At 45.1% G+C, this 26,465-nt stretch overlaps 1 protein-coding gene across 3 annotated transcripts in view; it reads right to left on the bottom strand.

Moving 5' to 3' along the window:
• The window catches only part of TMEM132D (transmembrane protein 132D), a 510,800-nt gene that overhangs the window by 154,906 nt on the left and 329,429 nt on the right, over window positions 1-26,465 (bottom strand). For all 3 annotated transcript variants that reach the window (XM_036921820.2, XM_036921819.2, XM_036921817.2), the window contains one exon: window positions 14,043-14,226. In XM_036921820.2, the coding sequence (XP_036777715.2) occupies window positions 14,043-14,226 (184 nt within the window). The remainder of the gene's footprint in view (window positions 1-14,042; window positions 14,227-26,465) is intronic.

Here is a 26,465-nt window from a genome sequence, read left to right as displayed (position 1 = left end):
TCCATTTCCATTTTGAAATTGTCAGGATAATGGATCTGCGTGGAACACAGTTTAAATACTACCTTCCCACAGCTTGTTGCTGACAGGTTTAGGAAAAATAAGTTCTGTAAAAAGTCACTTTGAACTGTAACTACCATATCCCTCAGGTAGTGATTTTGAAGAATTCTACGCAGGGCAGTCGTTCTGTTGGTTTATGATACAGGTACATTTTTATACAAGGCATAAAAAAGGCCCTCTCCCTCTTTCTATTAACGTTTCTTATGTTTTTACACTGAAAAATGCTTAAATACAACTTCTCTTATCTTTTCTGATCTCTTCATGATATCTCCTGACACACACTGACCCGACACAATCATTCTGCTAGCAGGAAAACGGATACACCTCCACAGGCTCTGGCCTTGAGGATTCACACCAAACTTGGAACACATTCTAGACACAGAAACAGACAAAAAATTCTAGCATCCGATGACTCACCACCAAAGAAAATCCAACTGCTTCTGAAGGGTGCAAATTCTTTAGGGAAGCATGACTGGAGGTAGTTTGCACTTGAGCTTAAGATTGTTAAATTACTTTGTTATGTGTTTGTTACCATCCCTTTGGATGGAAAGTTCACAGGTTATAAATAATACATTTTGAAGGTTTAAATCCTGGCTGAAACTCAATCATCAACTTTTAATACCCACCAAGTACCTTAATTTAGCTATCAAAGATGCACTACAGTGGACCAATATTTTTGCTTTGTTAAAGACCATGGTTCCATTGGCCATATCCTGGAGAGGGGGAGCAATGTGTTTCCCCCTGTCTGAGGTGTTTTTACTAAGGAAGGGTAACATTTAGATTCTTTCTTCACCTGTCTATTATTTTGGTGATTCAAGTCCTTTTTTTCCCTAGGACATTTCTGTTGTCGTTGAAGGTTTTAAAATCTGTTTTGTCAAAAAAAATGCAGAAGCAAGTCACCCAAAATCCTATGCAGCATGTGAGTCCTTAATTTTTCTGCTGCAGATTTTCCAGGCAACCTCAGTGTAGTATCATATTTCCATTCCTCCTTCTTGCCTTCCCATCAGAAATCTGGCTTTATTCAAATACCTATCCTTACTTATGGCTCATGGATTCAGAGAATCGGGACACCACCCCCCACCTTGACTAGGCTTGGGGATCCCGTTCCCTGGCTATATGAGTTTAGGAAGTTGGCCTTAGACCAGTCAGAGTATCTGGTAGTTGTTTCCAAGTTAGGGGCAGGCACTGGGCATTCTGAGCAAGAGGAAGGACTTCCACTGGTAGTTGGAGGGAAGGTGTACTTCCTCCTCCAAATGTGCGCAAGACATCCCTCTGCTCCTGTAGTTGCTGACAACCTGAAGAGAGCGTGGAGGGCATGGAGGGCAAGCCCAAACAACGGCAGACTGCAAAAGATAGTCTCTCTCACCAAAGTAAGAGTAAGGAAGAATCTAGTACGTTTGCATTCCTAGTCTCTTCATTAAAACAAAACAAATTGAGTTTAAGGAAAAAACAATCGTTTTTGTTTGTTTGTTTATTTAGGCTAAGTTTAACAGATAATTTAGTCACATCTGTAAAGACCATTTTATACCAACTGAAAAGACAGAATTTTTTTTGGAATTTTCCCACACTGTAAAATTCTAACCCCGTATTTACCACCCATTACACAAAGATTAATAAAGAGCATGTGGGATTGCTACCTAAAATGGACTTTTCTTTAACTCTGTGCCAACTCATAGTTTAGCACCCATCAAAATTTCCAGTTTTCTTAGCATCTGTCAAGAAAACAATGCCATTTGTTGACAACCACTGAGTGAAAAAACATTGGAAAAAACAGTTAAGTCCCACATGAGAAAACTACTACATTGTGCAAATACATTGTGTTAATGTGCTAATTTCAAAATTTTTTTCTCGGTAGGATGTAATTACCAACACATTTGTATTTAGGTCTTGGTATTTTGTATTGAGATGGGCATTTCCCACATTCCCATGTAGCCAATATCAGTGAATGCAAATGGCTCCTTATCTGCGATAATCAGGTTTTAAAATAAAGAAACAGGGTTCCTTTGGATCCTCTTGTTCGGGCTGCTCCTCATATGCTGGTCCACATCACTACATCTGCATTTTAAGTTCTTGGGTTCTTGCAAAAAAGACAACAAAGGCTTCACCCACATCTCGAAAATACTTCTGGATGGTGGAAGCACTAAGTCTTGAGGCTACATAGTCAGATATCTGAATTCTCTGTCTTGTTTAATCAGTTTCATCTGGGATACAGAAGCACAGTTCTCTGTAGAGCAAATCTTTGAATTCTATGAAAGTTCACCTTCAGTTATATTTTTCTCTTTCATAATACATATTTCTTTGAGGAACCACTGCTTTTCCCCTGGGTTTGGAAAAACAGGGATGTGAGTTCTGGACAGGCCACAGCATTTTGCTACCAAGAAGGGATCCAGCCTGAGGGCGAAGCTGGTTCTGGGATAAGAACACAGGAAAATTTCAGGGAGGCAGCCCCAGATTCCAGGTGACAGCACGTAAATCTCTGGAGTGCAAGTCAGAAACCAGCCTTGGACCTTGAGGTTATGCATGTCTGGAAGACGTGGATGGCTGCTACCAACATCTGGTCTACCTGTCTACCTGTGTCCTTAATAATAAAGCCTTGCCTTTACTTAGGTGTAGAATGCCCTCCTGCACACCCCCAGTTGTGAAATGATACAGGCTCTGAGTCAGCCCAAAGACTCCACTTCCAGATTCCCAGGTGTGACCCTGGGATGACGTTCTGACCTATGAGATGAAGGCTGCTTACGTGAAGCTGACTCTGACATTATGTAAATTTTTTGGTGCCTTTCCTCCTTCCTCTTTAAATCCATAACTCAGACTTGATGGCTGGAGCTTCACTAGCCACTTTGGATCATGAGGTGAATTTGAGGATGGAGTCACATGGTACAAAGTCTGATAACCAGGAAGCCATCATACTCATCTCAGAGTGCGTGTCTCTGGACTTCTTTCATGTGCAAAAGAGATAAACTTCCATGGTTGTTAAAGCTATTGTATTTTGGGGTCTTTACTTTGGTGTAGCCAAATGACTCTAATCTCATATAATGAACCATAAATTCTGATTTCTGCATGAACCAGTTTGAATTGAATTTGAAAAGTCCCAACAGACTCACCATCAGCATTTTGTGCCTGCCCAACAGGTCATCTAAGGCTCATGCAGAACCATACACAACTATCACAACCATTATCACTTACCATTTAAAATGTTATAGGTTTATTGAGTCTTTTTATGCCTATAAGACATTCATAATTTACTTTTTCCTTAATTTCTTGAAAAACTTGTAGAAGAATATAGGGGTGAAAAAAGCAATAACTACTTTAATTTTTTGTGCCAGCATCTCAAAACATACCTTCTTTCTTGCTGTTGTCACTAATAGCAACCGTAATTATTTCACCTCTACTGACCGCCAGACCCTGTGCTGTCAAACACAAATGTCTTACTTTTACTCTCATTACTTTTTGCATCACCCTATCAAGCAGAAATACTATAATTATTCCCATTTTACAGACGAAAAGAGTGAGGTGCAGAGAGGTAATTTAACCTGCCCAAGGTCCACGCTCACAGGCCCGTGATGTGAACTCAGCTCCATCTGACTCAATCTACACACCAGCACATTTACTGGGCTCCTACACTGGCCTGTGTGTTACAGATACAATGTGAACACTATAGGAGATGCCCCTACTTCGGTGTTTGCGTTCTGGACAAAAGCAGTATATGCCACATTAAGTTTCGATAAGCACCATGGAGGAAGAGGAAATGAGGACAAGGGGATACACATTGAGAGGGCATGCTCTTTACATAAGGGGTCAGGGAGGGTCTGACCAAATCCAATGCTGATGAGGCCAATTGTATGGGCCATGATCCTGACCACATGCTGCAAAATGCTCAAACCTCACTGAAACCAACATAGAGGGCACGTGCAGCTGGATGGCATCTCAAAATGACATGGATCCTGAGGGTTTCCAAAACTTTGAGTTTCGGTTTAGGTGTTCTCTCTTGGGAGAAGTACAAGTTTCGCAGATAAGAGACAACTGTGGGGTAGGCGGGTGGTGTACATGCCTGAAATGCACATGGAATGCTCATGCAATTGGCTTTTCTGCACAGTGTTCTCACCTCCTGGTAGTGGCTGCTAAGACTTATGGGGGTTGGAGTGAGCCAGCCTTTTGAAAATAATCCAAGAAGCAAGGAAACGTTGGCTCTGAGCAAATGAATCAGGTAATTTGTCACAGACACACTCCTGAGTGTTTCCATTTCATTTTCAGCACCTCTTTCAACTCTTTGAGAATGAGTTCCGTTATTGTCCAGTGAATATTACCAGAGAGGAAGATGGTGATGCTCTCAAAGAGCACGAAGGCTACCAATGCAGATGTAGGGGGAACAAGCATGAGGAGTGTGGGATTCTGAAAAGATGGGAGGCAGTCATTTGATTCTAAGAGTCAAACCACTGGGAGGGTTTGCACACGAGGGGAATTAATAAGCTCCGGGCTGAGTTTTCAAACCTGGTATGTTACGTGCATGATCAGGGAAGGCTCGGCCTACCTGCCTGAGTTGACCCAACTCTTGTGGAAACCCTCCATGGGTGGAACACAGTGAGAAATGCATTCCTGTTCACTACAGAAAGTATATCTGCCGTGTTAACATTATTTTTCAAAATCGATTTGAGTGCTAGGGAACCCTTCATTCAGGGAGGTCAAACTTTCTATCATGATTGGGCCATGTGGGAGCGCTGGTTCACAATCTCTAGAGGGAGAAACTGAGACAGGGACAAAAGGGTTCTGTCGCTATTAGACCGGGGATCAGCCAATCACAGCAGGCAAGTTGTGGCCTTTGTACAGCCTACAATATTCTTTGTACAGCCTAAGAATAGTTTTTATATTTATAAATGGTTGAAAAAAATCAAAAGTGTATACTGTGGGACACTTATAAATTATATGAAAATCAAATTTCAATGTCTATAAATAGTTTTATCAGCCACACCTATTTGCTTAGAAGTTTTGGCTGTTTTTGAGCTGCAAAGTCAGGGCTGAATTGTTGCAACAGTGACTGCATGGCCTGAAAAACCCAAAATAGATACTATTTGTGCATTAACAGAAAATCGCCAACACCATAGTTGTTTTCAACCCTATTTGAGCTAATGCTCCCTCTATACAACAAGGATTTACATAACAAATTAAGAAGTGCTCCCTTCATTATCCTGAAATAAGAATCATAATGAATATATCCTCCCAACAAGCATGCTTAAAAAATCAATATGGTACCTTAGCTGAATTATAAGGGATAAATACAGAGTTTATACTAAAATACATATTTCAAGTCATAGAGTTTGGGGCAGGAAGTGGGCTGTAAGACATAATGGTGCATTCAGCCTTTCACCCATATGCCAAAGGCATGTGAAACTCCGATAAGTGCAGGTGACACCATGCAACACAAACACCACAGCTGGTGGTGCTGTTGTCACTTAATGACAGAGTTGGGTGGCAGGAACTGACACTTTGGACAAGATGCCACAGGCTTTGAGGAACTGTGGCCTCTAGAGAAGGAGTTAGGGGATAAGATACCCATCCTTTCTCCTCATCCCTATCTGATGTTCATCCAATTCCCTCCATTGCCAGAGCGAGCCCGACTCCAGGGGCAAGGCAGCCCATCTGAGGCATTCATGCAGGAAAGTCTCCAGGCACAGGCGGGGTGGACAGGAGTGGGCCCTGGGTCCCCTGACAAGTGGAGGACATGCAGCCCGTCTCAGAAACCAGCAGGACAGCTGCCTCAGTTTCCCACGCCAGAATGCCAGAGCTGTCCCGTCTAATACCACAGCCTTTAGCCCATGGGGCTATTTACATTTAAATTAATTAAAGTACTTGGGAAGCCCAGCTCGTCAGGGACCCCAGCTGCATTTCCAGAGCTCCCTAGCTGCCTGGGGCAGTGGCTGCCATGTCGGGTGGCTTGGATCATAGGACCATCTCAGAAGTCCTCCTGGACAGTTCTGTCTAATCCAACTCCTTGTCTTGTTTGTGAGTAGGTTCTGATGCCTGTACTCAGAAAGTATATTTCAAGCTTAAATTTGTCCCAATGTTGCCATTTTGACTGCAGCCCAAGCTCTCATCCCTTCCTACCTGGACCGCCAAAGGAACCCCAACACGGCCTTTCATTTCCACTGTCGCCTCCTCTCCCAAATGAGTTCTCAGAGCGGTGTGTTAAAACATATCATGAGAGCATAAAGAGGGACAAACTTCCAATTATAAAATAAAAATTAAAATGGACCGTGAGTCAGATCAGATTTAAACACAGTGCATCAGAAATCCTACCACACATGCCATGGCTGATGAGGGCTTAAAACCCAGTGCCTGCCTATGGTGCCCTCGTCTCCCTGACTCACGACAGCCCGCTCCACCGGGCCGGCCTGTCCTCAAGCACCACACCAGCCCTGCTCCGGGTCTTGGCATCCACTCTTCCTCTTGCATGAAAAGTCAGCTCTCTCAGATACCCCCACATTGGTTCCTTCTTGGCATCTGTCTCAGTTCAAATGCCACCTCTGAAGTGACCCTCTGCTCTCAGAGGGCTCACTCCCTACATCTTTTCTGTTTCTTTCTAAGCTTACACCAATTCTGAATTCATCTTGTGCAATTAATTTTTGCTTACTTACTTGCAGCCTCCCCTGAGTGAGATGCAAGCTCTGTTACATCCTCAACACAAAGGCCAGTGCCTGGTGCATAGTGGGAGCATAGCAAACACTGCCTGAGTAGGTTGCCTTTCGGTGGTGCCAACAAACAACATCATGAGCATTTGTGCACTGATAGCAACAGGTTGTGCACAAGCTGGGGCTGTAATAACCACAAACAACAGCAATAGCTCTCCTGATTTCTTTTGTACTATGTACCTTTAAAAGCGCTGAGGTCCAGCCACCACCATCTCATTACAAATCACCTCTGGAGAGGACGGCTCATTAGGGAGCATCAAAGGCACCAGAGTGGGCTGAAAAGAAAAGGCAGTGGCTTTGTGCATGATAAATAATTCATTTTCAGATGACTTTTCTTAATTCAGTAAGACTTCAATTTCATATTTCTATGAGTGTACTCTTTTGCATTTGCATTTTCCAGGATATCTCTGTGCATACTGAACTGATCCACAGCCTAAACTCTGTTTGCCTTTACTAGGGTGGAGTAGTGGACTGGGGGTGAGCACGGACCCTGGGCCCATCTGTCTGGAATCTGATTCCAATTCAGCTTCTTTGCTGGGTCACTTGGGACCATTCCTGAGGCTATGTGCACCCTCATCCATCTGTGAAATGGGGACAGAGCCGCTGTGGGAATTAAATGTGTTCATGTGCAGAAGGAGGTACAGAGCGCCCTATCTGGTATATAATCAACAGAGCATATTTGGTGCAGTTATTGTGATGCTGTTGAGGGCAGCCATGGCTACTCAGCAAACATTAGAGCAAGAATGCATCTGGGAGCAGAGATTTTTCTCAAGGGCTGTTATAGCATTTTAATTTGCACTTGGCTGAGAGAGTATAAAAATGAAAGCAGTGGCGTGCCATCCAGTGTGACTGAATTTTCAAAACGTCTGAGTCAAACAACAGAGGGCATCTGGCATACTAATTAACAGGCTGACACAGGGAAAGAATACTATGAAACGTCAGACAAAAAAAGGAGCCAGGAATCTACTTTTATGCCAAAACAAAAAGAAATTTCATTATCGGAGCCAGGAAGGTTAGTTTCCTTCCATAATCTGGGGCCTTTTCTCCAGTTCCAATCACAGTAGCGACTGTCATGCACATCTGGGCAAACTTCAGAACCAATGGGAGGTCAAGGATTCAAGGCTGCCCTACTGCCACAGACCCATGTGTATTCCAGGGGTGACAAGACTGTTCTCAGGGCACCTACTAAGGGATGGCATCGTGCCTTCTGTGGGCGCACAGACAGGAAGAGATCATGGCAAGTGTGGTTTTGGGAGGAGATACTCCAGGCAAGGTAGATGTGCCAGAAGATGAAGTCCTGAAGGTTCTGAGGATTAAGGCAGGTGTGTTTGATGAAAAGGAAGTTCATGTTATTTAAGGAGAGAAATGCATTTGATTCAGGAAACCTTATTTGAAAAGTATTTCATCAGAAGCTTTGCCACAATAAATTGTATGGTCATAAAAATGTGGGTGGGTTTTGTCTGGCCGGTTTACAGAGATGGGATAGTCTACAGAATCAAAGATTTAGAACACTCCCTGATCAGCAAGATTTAAGCAGGAGCAAAAGAGATTACTTTCTTATAATCCCCAGAATCATAGAAGAAAGTAGCTCAGCCTTCAGTCAAGTAAGTGCAGGGTCTGGTGAGGTGCACAGCCCCCACTGATCTGGGTTCCCAAGACCCTTACTCAGTGACAAGAAGACACTTGCATATGACATAAATAATAAATCAGAGTGGTGCCTTGAGCCTCACTGCTTCTACTTTGGAAGAGAAGCTTAGAGATCAGAAAGGCTTAGGTGGATCACAAACAATAGGATGATGAGGAAGCACACAGAGGTTACTAAAGGGCCCCACTGAGCTGACGTCTCCGAAGCCTCCTGGGAATGGCTCTTGCCTATCATGTCTCCCAGTGGAGTAATCTCAACCATCAGAAAAAACTCAAGAGGGTCTGAATCCCCTGACTTGAGTACCAACTTCACTTGCACAAGGACCTCACAGGGTGGACAGAGCAGAAGAGTCAACAAGGGTCACGTCTGGCTGTGGGAATCAAGGAGAACTCCTTGGAAGAGGTGGCATGGGAGGTGGGCTACACAGAGACTAGGAGGTCATCTGTTCTCCCATTCACATTTGAGGAAAGCCTCAGTTTGTGATATCCCACTGCACTTCACCAACAGTCCATGGCACATTTGACTCTGATTTTGTTTAAAAACTCTGTTGGGAAGCTCTGAGGATCTGCGGGGCCAGGTCCAGCAGACAGCGTGTGTGTATCCCCACGTCATGCTAAACATCACAGAAGTCACCACTGAAAACCTCTCATTATGGGGAGAGTGCTCTGATTACTTCTCCAAAAGGAGGCATTGCCTTTCCTGACTGTATCTCCTGATTACGTTTATTCTAAAGGCCCAACTCCGTTCTAACAACTGAAACTTGTAGTCAAGGTTGAGACACAAGGCGTAATGTCAACCTCACTGGGGGCCCGGCACAGGAGGGGGTGTGGCCTTCCAGTCCATGGGAGGGGGGCCGTCCGCATCCATGTCCCACGCTTAACACAGCAGCTACCTGACAGGAATCAAATAACGTCCGTTTTATTTTAAAATGAAGAGTGTGTGCTAATAGTTAAAGGACTGGCGGGAATGGCATTCAAAGGGGTAAATGTCAGTATCATTATTTCAACCCTGGTGGAAGCGCAAAAAAAGAGGTTTTAACCAAAACTCAGGAGGCGGTTAGGAGAAAAGGGTATTGAAAAGCCTTGAGAAACTGGGATCTACCCCCAACCCTGAGAAAGATGTGCGCCAGCTCTTCTAAGAAATGCAAACACTGCTCCTCAGAATCAGACGCCAGCATGCAGTTACAGACAGGTACTAATTAGATTAATGTTAATGCCAATGTAAGGGCTTTTCCTCAGAATTTTCTCCCTCAGGACAAAATACATTTACCTACAAGATGGTAAGGCACCATTCCCTGAACAGAAAAAAATAATGGAATAAAACTCAAAGAAGTGTGTGAATGGATTTTTTTTTTTTTTTTTTTTTTTTACAGAAAGTTTGTAAGGTTGTAGATTTTGGGAAAAAATAGGCGAACTATTGAGAAAGAAAGAAAGGTATTTTGGAAAATTAGCTTTGCATATAAGTGCTTACTTAACTGCATCTCATTTCAAAGCCTTCCTGGAGATGGAATCACACATGATGCAAAGAATGGAGGGGCCGTGAGCCTTACCCCGAATGGACCTCAAATGCTTAATCATACGTAAGGTGTTGCAACTACATTTACATCCAGCACTATTTTTTGAAGACCATAATTCTACCTATTCAGATGTGCTGTGTGTGGCTATTTTAATATTTGGAGAATTTACAAGAATAAAGCAGACATATTTTTTCCTCTTGGTCATAATTGCAGGGGGAGATTTTCATTGTGGGAAAGATCAGTGGATTTGACAACATAAAATTAAACAAATAGCCCCAAACTTCTGCATTTTAAAATATACCATCTGGGAGGTGAGAAGGCAAAAGGTACATTGGGAAAAATACTCACAATAATAAGTCAATCAAAAAGTTGGAGCTACTAGTATATAGAAACAGAAAGCAGCCGGAGGTAACCAAGGGCTGGGGTTGGGGGAGAGGAGATTGGCAGTTAGTGGACAGAGCCTCAGGGATGCAAGATGAGAAAGCAATGTGGATGTGTTTACCAGAATGGGTTGTATTGTTAAAAGTGGTTAAGACAGTAAATTTAATGGTATGTGTTTTGTACACAGTAAAATAAAAAGAATTTTTATGGCACAAAGTTGGAAGAAGTTGAGTTCCCAATAGGAAATGAAAATGGGCTGCAAACAAATGTTTAGTAAGGAAGTTAAAGAACAGAACCCAGAAAGGGCAAATTAAGGCAATACTGAGGTCTCTTTTTTTGTCTAATAAATTGTCTACTTTAAAATTTTAATATTCTACGTTGGCAAAGTTGCAGGGAAATGGGTGTCATTATACACAGCAGGTGGAACCTAAGTTGGGTAAACTTTATGGAAGTCAGATGGGTGACTGTTATAAAAAAATACTGCATATTCTTTGATCAGATTTATTTCTAACTGTTTACCTCAGGGAGTTAATCAGAGACATGTGCAAAGATTTTTGTGCAGAAATGTAAACCACAGGTGCTTTCACAGAACATCTATTAAATTTCTGCGTTTGTGTAGTGGAATCATGGAACTATGTGGGGAACTTTTTGTTGGGCCTAAAACAGGGCCTCCTCTTTTCCCCTTTCCTTCACACCCACATCTGGACCAGGAAGCCCGGTCATCAGCTAAGGCACATCCCCCAGTGGCCCACCTGCCTGCTTCTCCACCGCCATCACCGGGCTGTCCGGGGAGGTACCGGGGTTTCCTGGATGCATTCTTTCCTCTTCCACCATAGTGGACACGTGGCCTCTGGGATAAAGCTCACTCTTGCAGCTGCCCCTGTAGCTAGAGGCGGTCACGGGGCCGAGCTCCTGGCTGACTGGTTGGGAGCAGGGTCTGCATTCATGGAAGAGCCATGTCCTCAATAGCAAGAAGCCTCTCCTCTCTATTCCTGTTGGCTGCCACACGGACGTACATGGCTGCTGTTAATCTGGGGCTACAGGGATGAGTCAGTATCTCGGGGTCACTCAGCAGCAGGCCAGACAGAGGCTATGTCCTAACCCCTGGAGCCACTGGATATGCCCAGGCTGCTCACCTTCATCCAGGAAAGGTCAAGGACAAGTGAATGTCAAGCTCATCAGCCCCGGGTGACCTTAGGGTGGCCAGCCTCCCCAGCTCTCCCTGACGCTCCTCTCGCTCTCCCAACCCGTTCTCCACGTGCAGCCGGAGTGCTCTTCTGAGAATATAAGCCTGTCTGCGTGCCTCCCCTGCTGAAAGCCTCTGGTGGCTCCCAGCCTCCAGGAAGGACCCCCTCCTCACCCACTCCAGAGCCCCGCGCGACCCTGACCTGCGCTCAAAGGGTCCTCTCCTCACTCCTCGTGGTTGGTCCTGGGGAGCTGGCTTTCCTTCTGTTCCTGATATTTCAAGGTCATGTGACACAGATGAATAGATAAATACATGCACAGACATCAGATTTCTTTCAAACATCTCTCAATGGACATATAATGAACAAAAACACAGTAAAAATGAAGTGAAATGGCAAAAGGTCTACCTAATGAGCACACTTCCCCTAAAAATGGCAAAAGTTATTTAACAATCAAGCCAAAGTTGAGATGAAGCCAGTTTTTCTGGAAGCGGGACCCAGGTGCTCCAAATACAAAAGCCGGGGGTCAGGCCTTTCTAGACTCCACTCCTGGCCAGAGGGAGAAGCTCCAAGATCATTAGAACAAACTCACCAGGTCCAAAGTGTTTCAACCAATTCATTCAACTCAGTTCAAGGATCGGTGTGCACCTACACTGCCTAACACTCTTCTTACATCATGAGTCATGGGCGCTGGGACCAAGTCCCTTTCCTAAAGGAATTTACTATGTTATTATCAGGGTATGTTCACATTTTGCATATAGTAATTAAAGGACCGTAATAGTAACTAACATTTACTGCAAACTTGCTGAGGCAGAAATGAATGCGGAGCCTGGGTCTTGGATGGCATGGGACAGGGTACCAGCCCTAGACCACCTTTACATGAAAGAAATGTGTTTGTATTTAAGCCACTATTGGGCAGGATAAGATGGAGAGTGGGCGAGGAGCTCTCTTGCTTTCAGTCAAATGCAGTTTCTAACTGATAAAAGGGTCAACTGGGTCTGAACTGAAATTCTTAACAGCTCTGCCATTTAACTTTTACAGCAGTACCCATGCCATAGCCAGAAGGGTGGTATGAGATGAGAACAGTCTCAGAGACCAGGAGGGGACTGTGATGGGATCCTTAGGGCAGGGATTCCTACGGGCTGTGAGCAACAGGGTTTGGAACAGGCAACAGGAGCACTGGGGAATGTTCAAGCAAGAGAAAAGCAGAGTGCAGACCCAAGTGTAGGCTGGCCTGTGCCAAGCAAAGCAGCTGAGCCACTCAGAGCACTTCAGAGAGCTCGCCAGACCAAAGGAGCTACCGAGGAGCAAATCCCAATAATTCCTTATTCTACACAAATGGTCTTGCCATCCTCAGGAGCAGAGCCGCTAATAGCCTGAATGAAGGTGTTCTACTGTTGCATATAAAATAACGCACCAGGGGAGGCTTGGCACCCTTAAAATAAAAGAATAGTTAATGAGAACCCTTATCAACAGAAATGCCCCCAACACCTTCTCACTTCCCAGTGAACAGTGTGAGAACTATCTTATTGTTACTAGGCAACTGTCTGTGTTGTCTTTTACTGAAAGATTGATTCCTGATGTTCTTTGCCCACTACATAATAGCACTTGTCAATATTTTCTAATGGATGTGCTGGTGGAGACACCAGGATAGGTCAACTCATCTTTTACTTATGACAGTAAAAGTACTTTTGAAACAGGAGAAGCTTAAATTACCATCAGCCAACTCACATGCCCAATACTTTGCACTGTGAAAATTCACATTAAAATATATGCATATTGCTTTGTAAGGGCTCCTAAAGAGTCACAGGGACAGGCATGCTCTATAGGACGTCACGTGTTTTGTCTAGATGAACATAGGTGACTGGTCTTCCCAGGGAGCTGTCCTTTCAGAGGTGAAAGCCTGTCTCTCTCTTTCAGAAACCCTAAGAAACACATAGACAGACTTATGGTCCTAAGCTTTTAGATTACAATTTATAAGCAGATGACCCATGCATGGAAAAGTAACTCCCATATCATTAATTTGGATTATTAACAGGGCTTATTTATTTGTTTTTAATTAACTGCCACCATGAATAAGTTGGCATTTCACATTAAAACTATGTTTCTGGCTCCTCCTGATAATCAGTAGGTCTTAAGAATTCAGAATCTGGCTTGGCTTTCCTGCACGGCAAAGACTCGCTGCAGCCTTTAGACTAGACGAGTGTTTGCCAAGCCACCTGCCACATTCCACTTACCTGATCTATTTGTTCCCTGTAGGTGAGTGAGCCTGAGGTCTCTGTATTGTCTACACTGCATGATACGAACACATTTATGAAATCACCACTAATTTTCATATATTGGAAGACCCAAATCTACCACCTCACCTAGAGTTTATTTTCTAAATAATATTCTGAAAGAATTATTTAGAAGAAAATACTTGTTAGAATCAGCCATTTGAAGTTGACTTCATAGTTCGGTTTCCCCTCTACGAGGTTCTTGGTGCACTGACATCCCTGCCAAATCCAGGTCACAGTGCGGAGCCTTCTCCTGCCCCAGGTCCTGTGTTAACAGCCCGAGGTGGGGACTCTTACCATGGCCAGTGGCACGATGCCAATCACGTCCTTTTGGCTCACGTAGATCTTAGATATGCCCAAGTCAGATGTGATGTCCCCTGGATATTCCACTTGCCACGTGACAAGCTGTGTGGCCGGTGGATCGCTGGGCTCCTCCACTTCCACGTCGATCTGCATGACTTCATAGAAGGCGCCGTGGGCACTGGAGAGGAGGAGAGAACAGCATTGAGGGTCTGGGCTGTGGGCGACCTCGGCAGGCACAGGCAGTAGTGGGCTATTTCTACATGTGTCTCTGTGTGCACACGTGCATGTTCACACCATCCCTGCAAAGAGCCTTTCAGAGATGCAACTGCAAGATTGGCAGATCCATGACTTGCCTGGTCCAGACACCACAGCTCAGGCTTCCAGGCTCTCTGTTTTTGTGGGCTGCTAGGCTTCCCTGAGCAGGTGTTTGTGGAGAAGTATGGGAAATGGTGATTACATTTCCTAAATGCTTCCCTCCCCTCTCCCCATCTAGGATGACAGGATCATTTTTCTCACTCCCAGAAATCTATGTGCTCCTTATATTGGAATTTTCAAAGCCACCATCAGTTCAACCTAGGGGCACAGAAGGTAAAAGTGCCTGAAGTGATATGGCCTTGTTATCCAGTCATGGCAAGACAGAACCGCAGACATGCAGAGGCGAGGCACAAACAGGGAGGGGGGGGCGCGGGGAGGGGGCGCAAAGCCACGCTGGTAAGTACAGAGAAGCAGCCAAATGTCACTCAGAAAGAGCAATCCTGGCGGCAGTTCCTGCTTTTTAGGCAATCTGGTTTTTCCTATAAATATGCACCTGGAAATGAATCCAGGTGGACCATCAGGATGGCCTCTACAGCTGAACATTAGTTACTAATTACCTGGCTACCCTACAGAGTTAGCACTTACAAAATGTCTGCTCTTCTGCATGACAGGTGGAAACAGGAAGGTATGCGGCCAGCCACTGCCTGAGGGGAGAAGTCACCTATCAGATCAGCCTCTGAAGACTCAAATTTCATAACACAGCAAAATGATCACTGAGGTCTGGTGTTGAGGAGTCCAATGTTTGGCCTTTTCTAAGTGACAAGGCCACTGAAACATCTTTATCACATCATCGAACCCACGGAAATCCACCAAGAAGCAACTCAGAGATAGATGGTGGGGCTCCCTTCTAGAGTAAGGGATGAGATGGCATACTGGAATACGGGGTGCTGAAAATGCAAGGGGCAAAGGAGACAAGGAGTAGACTTCCAAGGAGCCACTTCTGGTCTGCTTGGCTTGCAGTCACTGCTGCATGGAGGCTGGAAAGAAAGCTGAGCAGGGGCACAGCCTTTCTCAGACACCTCCGATTCCAGCAGACCAGCCATGGATGCAGGCCTGGAGGCATCCTTTAGCAGTCAGAGAAGTCCGATCTCACCTCCTCGATTAGGAGAGGGCCCTCCTTTCTCAGTAACTTTCTCTTAGTGGACCCCTTTGTGCACTGGCTTCAAAACCTGGGTTCAAGCCTTTCACCAAGAAGGGTTTCATTCCAACAGACAAAGGCACAGCTGTGGACCAGAGTGATACAGCCTGAGGTACCCCCAAATTTAAGGGGGATGGAATGCCCTTTCAGCAAACAGGGCTCTAGGGCAGCTCACACACACACAGGACCACACCCCACAGGGCTCAGAAACCCAAGAAAGACAAGTAACCTTGAACTTTGCAGGACCACCTCAGCGGATCCCAAGGCCAACACAGGATGTTGATTGTGAAAGAAAAAGAAAAGTCTTATTTTTAGGATCATCATGCCTCTTTTTTCCAGAGCGATGTAACAACTAACATTTGTTAAGTATTTTTTATATGCCAAGCACTGTTTTAAAGGCTTTTTATGTCTTATGTTGTGTAATCCTCGCAGTAATCCAATAAGTAACTGTTAATTCCTCCCAGTTTGTAAACCGAGGCTCCAGAAGGGTAAATATTAGCAGGGTGACCCCACCTGGAGATAGGATGCAGAATGTCCACTCCTGATCACTGGGTTATGTTTCCCCAACTCTTTTTCCAGGGCAAATCCGGGCATCTTATTAGCAATGAAGATCCCTAAAGTAACTTCTCACTCCCCAATAGAAACATAGGTCGGTCCATTACACAGAGCTGACTCAAGACCCACAAACTGGGTGCTTCAAATAAATTCTGCACGAGCAGAGCTGGGGCATTTTTGTAACAAGATACTTTGAGATTAGCTTTCCTTTAAGGCCCTCTGCCAACTCGTTAAGTTCCGTGATGTGTCTATAAATCAAAGTAGCGATGTGGAAGCTGGGGCTTTGGATATGAAAGCCTACCGTTCATTTGGATAGATAGGAAGTCATGTAGACATGGACCTACTAGTATTAGAACAATTTAGAGCTCGGTATTTGAAGTGCAAGTCAATGAGTCTTAAAGCTACCGGATTTTTTTTTCTTGCTTAAGCAACCAACATATTATGGTAGGTACATGGCACAGCATGCCAATGACCAAGCTTCAGCCTGTAACTGCCCACGTGGGTACTCAGCTTCCAGAGCATTTGTGAGTGTTGGGGGGAAGCTGGTGGGGTGGGTGGGGGAAGCAGAGAATGACCTCCATTTCCAACTTGGGTTTTTCCAGATGGTGCTCTTAAAGATAAATGGGTAGAATTTCAGGAGACAAAGCCAGAGAGAAGGTGGATCTGGCACCTGAATGACTATGCCCCTTGGAAAACAGTTTGAGACATGTTCCAAACTTTTCAGAACACTTCCTAGAGGTCACCTGGAGGAGAGTCATTTATAGTGGGTGACTGGTTACAGTGCATGGTGTCGGCATTGCACCCAACCTCCTCAGATCCCTTCTGTCCTTGCCACACATCTTACTTCTGGCTTCTAAGTGCTTTTGTTGTCAATGATATATATATATATATACCTGTGACTTTCCTTGGATGGCCTGAGTTCCTGGAGCCACTTTGCCCACAGTGCAAATTGCCTGAGAGCCCACATCTCCTGGAGATGGTCCTCAGGCAGTGTGGTGGTGCAGGGGGTGAGAGCCCAGCCCCACATCTCCAGCTGCTCTGCCAGGGGCACTGCTCAGTCTTCCATCGCCCCCACGGGGTTTAGGAAGCCACCCTCCACAGAGCTCCACCTGCAGCTGCACCAGTGCCTGGGACCCTTTCTCCCTGTGCACTGTCCCTGATCTCTTATTGGCTTCTGCTGGGACATGTCCTTCACAAGGACTTATCCCAGGGCCGGCTTCTAGGGGAATTTTTAAGGTAAGGAGGCCACAAGAGGCAATGCGCAGATGCTACATGAAAGATCCTGGCAATGAAGGAGAAGCCAGGAATGAGTGAAGGGGTCAGGGGCAATATTCCTGGTGCTAAGCATTGCCAGCTCCACTTAGGGATTGTCCGGGCCAAGCCAACATTACTCTGCAATGCATTCTGGGACTCTGCATTCACCTGGATATGGGCTACCAGATGCCTCCCAAACAGAGGGACCACATCCTCCCTCCCCTTCCTTCCTCCACATCTCATTTTCAAGATTAAAATACAGATATTACTCAAACAAATAGTTTCTTCTTAGACATTATCACAGTATTAAAGTTCTCCATTACTGACATCTCTTTTCTAACTTTTTCATTAGCATTTTCAGAATAAAAACCTTTCATTATGAGGTAAAATATGCACGTTCCCTTTAATGTATGTACTTTATAATGAGATTTTTGTCACCATAAATTTGTCTTCTTTTACCTTACAATGCTCTGAGGTCTGCTAGCTAGAGTTGTTCTGGAAAAGAAAAATGGAAGTCGTAGCATGAACCAAGTCATGCTATGATTCTTCCTTTTATTTCTGAGCCCATTGCTCTCCATCCTAATCATTTATTCACTCATTCATTCATTCATTCATGCATTCATTCATTCAGAAGATATTTCTGGAATTGTTATTATTTTTTGGATACGATGCTAAGTGATGGGGATGCAGGTACAAAGGTTTAAAAGGCTAAGATACATCACTGGCCCAGATAAGCTGATTCTGCACATTGCCTCCCACCTCCACATACAGGGACATTATCTTGAAATTGACTATGGTGGGAATATTTACACCATGGAAATTGGCAAATGTGCTAAAGCAGGGTCCCCTCCAAAACCCCAATGAGCACAATGCTGAAATCCTTGCTCTTCCAGTGTGTACAATCTAGTGGGGAAGACAGATACCAAACAGATTATCATATCAACAAATGTAACCAGCAACTGTAAGAAGAGGTAAGAAGCAGAGACATCTGGTAAGATAAGAGCCTATTTTAGAGGAGCCTGGGGTACCAGGGAAATAGGGACAGTTTTCCTGGGGAAGCAGGCCTTGTGCTGGGATATCTAGGAAGGACAGATAGAAAGTCAGAGCTCTAGGTAGAAGGACCTTCATGTACAAATGCCCTGTGCTTGGAGGGAGCAGGATGGATGGGAGAAAGCAAAATAAACCAATGTGGCTGGAACATCTAGAGGGCCAGGAATTGAGCCCTGTGGTGTGACTGACGGGAGCATGGAGGGTCACCACCAAGTCCTGGGAGGCCACATCCGTGTTCTCTTCTTCAGAGACAGTGAATTACAGCTGGTCAGTCAAATCCAAGCCACCACTTGTCTATGCATGGGTCCTGGGCTAAAAATGGTTTTCACATTCTTAAACATTGTTGAAAAAGAAAAAAAGAGTATGTAGCACAGAAAATACATAGCCCGCAAAGCCTAATTATGTGCTATCTCACCCCTTACAGGTGAAGTTTGCCCATCTCTGGTCTTTATCACAAGAGAAATGGGAAATTACTAAACTTTAAAAATGATAACAATCATTTCAGTGTGTAGGTGCTTGGGAATTGCCTCACTAGAAGCCATTAAGAGGTAGTCAAATATGCATTGCCACTGGAAATGAATACATTTGGATCTGAGAGTTGATCTGAGACCATCCAGGGAAAGAACAAGACTAGGAAAGAGCACACACACCTGCCCGAGGCCTGGGGTAAAAACTGTAACTAGGATAAAAACACAGAGGCCAGACTATTTGTATGATAAAGACCCTAACTGAACAGGGAACAATAGGCCATGCCACATTACAGATTGTTGTGATGGGGAAAAATGGACAAAAAAGTGACAGATGAGTGATAGGTCCTGCAATGTCTACAGAATATTAGAATGTAAGGAAAAAGCCTTCATTGTGTGGGAAGGTCCCTCAAACTGCAGGACATCCACCCTCTGGGCCCTGCCCACTGAGAGCCAACGGCAAACCCCAATGATCACACCCGGGCTCTCTAGGGAGCGGCACAGACTCACTGCACGCCTAGACCCTTGGGTCAATGGAGCTGTCCCGCGGGAGTCCTTCCCTGACCAGGCTGGTCATTCTCCTTCTTGCACACCTTGTTTTTAGCACTGAGCTCCTCCATGTGAAGGTCCGAGTGCAGGGTCGATGGGGATGTAGGGGGCAGGATGGAACAAGGGTGGGGATCCCTGCGGAGGCATGGGTGCATCTGAATGGGGGCAGGGGGCAAGGGTTATGTGCTCTTTTCACAGAGGGAAGGTGGGACAGGCTTCCTCTGAACCTTTCCACCACACCCACCTCCCATGTGACCACCCCGTTGGGGTCCCTGACCAGGGGATGCAGGGTGGGCCTGCAGTGGGAAAGCTGAAGGAGGGGCGCCTTCCAGATTGGTTTCAGATGGGTGGGGGTCAGGAGAGGTTGCCCCAGGAGTTCAGCCCAGGAAGGGACAAGGTCTCCCCCGGCAGCATGGCCGTCACCCTCTTGGCCATGCAGTTCCGGGTCCCTGCCCTGGAAGCCTCCCTCTGTGCAGTCTGGGCTCTTCCCTCCTTGTTTTGATGAGCAAGGAAGCTTGTAGAGCATGTGTTTCAGCACATAGCCCCTCCCTGGATAGGCCTCTGGATGGGGCTGCTGTGGGGGGGTCCTAATGGTCAAGCAGGCAATCCATGAATGGGTGTGCCCTTGTCTAGAACAGAAATGGAGTCCCCCAGACATCCTGGGGCACAGCAGGACATTCCCCAGCTGCAAAAGCAGCCCCAGAGTCCTTGCATCTACACGGGAGTCTGTGGAATGGCTCTTCCCAAAGGGTTAATGGTTTGGAAACTTCACGGTAACTGCAGTGTTGATAACAAATCAGGGGTGGACCAGAGATGGTGTGGGTAGAAAATGAAAATAAATAGGGCTGCAGGAGAGACACACTTGGGCTTGTGTAGGCAGTGGGGGATTTGCAGGTTGATGCCCAGGGTGTATTTATGTGAGCTTCCGTTTTGATTTTTTTTAAGCTCATGTCGATAGTCACCATCTTCCTGCCCAGCAACTGGCTACCACAGACGAGAAAGCAGACACGCCCTAGGTGAATTCACTGCTCCTGATGCCCCCAAAACCGAAGAAGCGGATAGACCCGCTTTCCCTGCAGCAAGAAGGAGAGAATGGAGAGCCTGAAAGGAGAGAAGATTCGGAGCAAATACTGGTGTCTTTGTCTCTGAATAAGAGTCGTGTAATGTGCCACTGACATAGAGTCGGACCCGACTGGAGGATCCCACCTCAGGTAACACTTGCATCCTGCATGTCCATCACAAATGTCACTGCTGAGTGGTACTTGTATAAACCAGATCATACCATTGCAAGTGCCACACAAATCTACTGCAAAGTGATGTTTCAAGTCTTTCAAAAGATGTCGTATCTAATAAAACCCATGAATGGGATCTTGGAGAAACCTGCTTCAATTACTTGATTCACACGTAAAATGACTGACACACAGGGACGTGGCAGAGCTAAACACGTTGAGTGTTCGTAAGATAAAATCAACAAAGCTGATGGCAGCTTAGGCACTTCACAGACACGATGTGACTAACAAAACCATAAGATAAGCCTTTGAGGAAACTTGATGAAGACCTAGATTACTTTTTCAAAACCGATCAAAACTAACAGAGTTCTTGTTTTCTTCTGAAAGATTACCTTCCCTACCCAATCAGTACGGGTTTCAGTCTTTATCAGAGAAAAAGGCCATCGCTCTAATTAGAATGTTGGCTCATTTTAGATGAAATAACCTCTTCTCTGCCTTAAGTTTCACTTATACAAGGTAAGTTCCTCATGAAACCTCATTTATAACTACTCTTATGATGACATTTCAGTCTCTATATTACATAGATTGACTTTAAATGATCTTTTAAAGACTGTTCATTATCCGTCAAAGAGGGCTTCCGATATTTCAAAGTGAAAGACAGATGGGACGAAAATGGGAGAGTTGGATCATCACAAGCCCCCAACCATCTTCATTCAGTGACAGAAAAGCAACTTTCTGTTTGGCAGGAAATGTCTTTAAAGTGGTCCTGGAGCGGCGGCTCCCACTCACCCACCCCCATCCGCGATGTTTCCCGCTTCTGCTGCAGCCAAATACAGGAAGAAAATAAAGCTAACTCATCTCCACATCATGGAGATGTTCTTAAACATATTCCCTTCGAGATAGAGACAGATTTTATTTTTATATATTTCTTTTTGTTGGGAGCTTTTTACTTAAAAAAAAAAAGAACTGATGGTACGCCACAGACACATTACACTGTGGTCAGGGCTGCAGACTGTTGGAGATCACATCCTGTGTGCATAAACAGGTCACGGGGATGCTGTAAACTCTCTGGGCCCAGCATCTCTGATGGAACCCTGGGTGCCCCTGGGGCAGAACACACAGCATCAGAATAAGGTGGAATTGGCAAGACAGGTAAGCAAACCAATTATACCCAGTTATTTCCTGAATATCCCCAACTCTCCTCCTTGGGGATTGGAAAAAGGGTCTATCTTTTAAGTGCCAAGTCTGCAGGCAGGTTCCTCCCACCTTCTAACTTGAATTGACATTTACACATGGCATGGCATTTCCCCCTAGACTTTGCTCTCAAGAATTCTTGAGTAAAAATGTTTCTTCAGCTGCATCTGGCAACACAGTGTTTCTTTACCACTCCTTCCATTTTTATTTATTTTTTAAAGAGGGAGTTCTCTATCAAGACTCCATCTCAGCAGGCTATGTCAGTGGACAGGTCAAAGGAAGACAGTTGGAATGAAATTCTTAGTGTCTTGACAAGGGTTTTCAAGTCCTAGTCTCAGGGGAAGCACTATAGCTCACAGATGATGGCCCAACGACTGTCTCCATCAGAAACTGCATCATCAGATGTCTACACCAGCAGCTAAATTGCATGTGAAACGCTAAGCTCATAAAACGTAACATTGTCAGCGCGATACTGGCAGAAACTGCAAGCGAAGACTATTTTTCTTTATCTAGCCATGATCCCTTTAAGCACACCGTTGAATTGCTGGAGTAGAAAGACAGGTTCTACATTCATTTGGAAATGCAAACAGTATTATTAATTGGTGGTGACAGTCAGTGCTAACTTTACTAATGGTTTTCTCCACTCCCATTTGACGTGACAAATGAAAACAAAGAGAGGCCCAGATATTTTATTCTTTTGCAATAAAAAACAATTCAAGTATGTATCTAGTAGATTCCTCATACGAAAGAGGTGATTCTGTTTCTTTAGGCTTAGTTGCCAGACTCCCCCGGGAACAAACTAAACCACATCCCACGTTCAATGAGAATGGGCTTCAGCCTTTCAGGGCTCTGGGTATGAGGCTGAGGAATTAATTTGCTGGTTGAAGTTAATAGAATGTCAGTTAATTTCTTGGTGTAAACATCAATACAGTCTGTTAAGCCTTGTGATTTAAATATAATTAAAGATAAACTTTAAGTCAATGTTGCCTTTTTTGGTGGTGATTCACTAACTTCTCACAAAGCTGCCTTGAAGGAGAAGTTCACCAGGAAGTTTTTCTCACACAAGCAGTTTCACATGAGGAAACCTTAACTTTATTTCAAGCTTCAAACGTCTACCTGTTATCAGCTCATGTCACTCACGGAGGGTTTTAACAGCGTGGAAGAAAGGGCATTTGGTCATCATGAACAGCCTCTAGATTAGACAGCAGTTATAGACAATGAAACGCAGCAGTTGAGAGGACTTCAGGGCGATTTCCAGGTAGAACAGCACCCTGACTGTGGCACAAGGTATGTTACTGATGCTCAACCTCCTTAAGCCTCAAGTTTCTCAACTGTAAGATGGTCAATAATCACACTTCTCTGCACAAATGATCTCACCAAGTCGGCACTACTGGGACAGGATGGCCTCGTATGTGTGTGCAGGCCACACATCACACACTTCAAAAGATGTGCCATGTACACTTCGTGAATGACATTCCCTAGAATTGTTCAGTGCACCACCCACACACCTGCTCAGAGGCTTGACCACCTCTAGAGAGAGAGTTGTGATTGTTAATTAATTGCCTAATTACATACCCGTTTCTCTTAGCAGACACTGAATGCTTTGAGGATAGGAACGATTCCTTGGCATCTTTCCTCCCTCCCTCCTTTCCTTTCTATTGTTTCTTTGCCTCAATCTTAGAGACCCCAGATGTTCTAGATGTAGGTAGATGAGTATGCAGTGAAGGAGTGACTCGGTGACTGACCAGTGCTGGATTTACTCAAAATCTATTCCCCTCTTCCTCATTACCATAGGGACCAGTGTGTTCAGGTTGGCAATACCTACCCCTCACCAACAAAATCCAAATGACTGGGTTTTCTGGCCAATGAAATGTATGCAGAAATCTATTCCATGGAGCTTCCAGGAAACAAGTTTTGCCCCTGATAAAGAGGTGCAGTTTCAGAGGGCATATGTTTTTTACCCTCCCTCCCTTCTCTTCTGCCTGGAATAGTAGTGTGATGTCAGGAGGTAGAGCTGCTACCTTGTGATGTAAGTCGGCACAGCATGGAGACAGAAGATAAGGCCCCACTGTGTCATTTAGGCGTTATGCCTGCTGTGGAGAACCTACCTACATCTTTTGATTGTTAAGGATACACAAGCCCCAATGTTTAAAGGTTTTTTTAAAAACCCTTTGATTTTGTGACATGCAGATGAATGACATGCAGAGGGTGAGGACCTCCTGTTGTGTGTGCTTGTGGTGTCTGTGTGAGGATCTGCTGGGACACAGGGAAGAAAGACAGGAAAAGGGATGTTTGGTTTTCTGGATAGAATGTAACACACAGAATGTTCAGTGCCCAGCCCCCTAATCAATAACCCACCTTTAAAATTTACTTGATAAAAACAATCTGTTCCTCATTCTGTTTTTTTTTTAATTCAGATTTCAGCCCTGCTGTATTAGCAGTTCTACATATGAATTAGGCAGGATGGAACTCCACTGAGCAAGCACTAAACTAATATTCACTAGAAAGCTCGAGAAGGTAATGCAAGAATATACCACCATGTGTAAATGCACACAGGTAGCTGGATCTGATCAGCAGGAGGCAACCCTCCTCTGTCCTTTATTCCCTAAATATCCCACTTACCTGCTGGGAGGCAGCTTGGGGCAGATCTAAATAGTTGGGGCTCTGTCTGCCAGAGGGCTAATTTGCAAAGATGCCTGCCTGATGAAAGTGCCAGTTGAATTTTTGAGCAGCACAGAGAAGAGCTGGAGGCAAGAACAGGCTTCTTCAGCTACAAACCAGGACAGGGAGGGAGAGGTTCTCTTAAAAAGAGGTTAAAGTCAGGTGAGATCAAGCCTTTTCCATGCGCTTGGTAAGCTCTCTGCATCTCAGGACACATGTAAGAATGGAGTCTTGGGAATGAGGTCTCTCACCTCAAACCCCACAAAGTCTAAGCAGGCCACACAGTGAGGGGTACAGCCAGCTTGGGGGAACAGCGATGGCGCGCACTGTGGCTTCCTGGAGGAGGGAGCCCATCCAAGCTCTTGCACGTCATTCTTGCAGGCCCAGTATTGTTAGATGTTCTGATTTTTTCTCAAGAGAAACCCAGAAACTGACTTTTTTTAAATTGAAAGTTTCACAATGCCAGGAAATGTGGGGGCAGATGAGTTGATTAATGTCTCTCTTATCCCCACAACACTGAGCTACGCTTAACAGAGAGGTGTATCTTCTCACGGGGAGAAGCCAGAAGTGGGAGCCAGGAAGCAGGTCTTCGCCAGACAGAACCTGCCAGTGCCTTGATCCTGAACTCCCAGCCTCCAGAATGGGAGAAGTAAGTGCTGTTTACAAGCCCCCGGCTCCATGGAATGTTACAGCAGCCTGGGCGGACTAAGACAGCAAGATTTTATGAAGATACAGGCATGTGGATGCTACGCGTTTGAAACAGGTCTCAGGGAATATGACTCCATGACATTATTTATATAAATAAATCCTTGCCGTCTCATTTATCACCCCTCCACCACCTCACCTTCAAGGCCCATTCCAATAATAACTATTTAAATGAAAAATGCTTGGGACTCATAAAAAGATAGAAACAGTTTAGGACCTTGCTCCCAGCATCATGAATTTGTAAAATAAGTAAATAAATAAATAAAGCAAGGTAGAAAACTTGTGAGCAAGCAAATAAACACTTCCTCTTTCCTCTTGCTGCCTCTGGGCCACCTTCACATAAATCCATAAGACAAAGGTGCTGTTCATCTCTGAGGACCTCAAGGTATGCAGTCAAGCACAGCCACCTGAGGATTATGGTGGGGGAAACAGTTTTGAAAAAATGAACTGATTATTTTCCAGATGTTCTCTTCACTTCCTTTCACCCTATTGAGGCAGACAGGCTACAAGGTGCATAGAGCTTCTGGGAAGCAAGAAAAAATGGATTAATTTCCTGACTTGGAAATTCCAAAAGTCTAGGGCCTCAGGGAAATCAAAGGATAATAAAGAAATAAAAATTTGGAAGAATAAAAAGGAATGTGTACTTAGAATTTCACCACTCCCCTGAGGGAGGGATAGACACGCTGCCTTAGGTGGCTCTGGCTGCCGTCACAGAATGCCACACACCAGGGGCTTAACCAACAGGAATTCCTTTCCCAACATTGCAGGGCTGGAAGTCCAAGGTCAGGGTGCCAGCATGGGTTTCTGGGGAACCCAACCTAAGGTGACAGCTCTCTTCCCAGCTCGTGGATGGCCACCTTCTTCTTCTGTGCTCACATGGTGGAGACTGACAGACAGACACTCTCTCCTCTTTTTGGAAAGGCATTGATCCTATCAGATGGGGTCCCACCCTGCAACCACGTTTAACCCTAATTACCTCCTAAAAGCCAATCCTAAAGTACAGTTAGGCTTCAGTGTGAGTTTTGGAGGGACACGATCCAGGCCATAGCACATGCCCTGGGCAGGGAGCAGAGCACAGTCTAGTCTTGGGGTGGGAAGGGTGAAAGGAAAGGAGCGACACCAGCAGCAGCTTGCCCTCGTCCTCTTTTTCCGGCGTTGGCTCCTCACACTCACCACTGCTCTTTGGCCTTTGGGTAAGTTTTCCCCTGGAGTGGGCCGCTCTTCCCCGAGCTATCGCAGCGCCATTGACCATGATCCTCCAGCAAGGCCCTGATGCTCAGGGACGAGGGGGGAACTCTCC

The sequence above is a fragment of the Manis pentadactyla genome, chromosome 14 (assembly GCF_030020395.1).
Source record: "Manis pentadactyla isolate mManPen7 chromosome 14, mManPen7.hap1, whole genome shotgun sequence".
NCBI lineage: Eukaryota > Metazoa > Chordata > Mammalia > Pholidota > Manidae > Manis > Manis pentadactyla.
The sequence above is the reverse complement of the archived record's forward strand: the minus strand, read 5'-3'. Positions and strand labels throughout refer to the sequence as shown.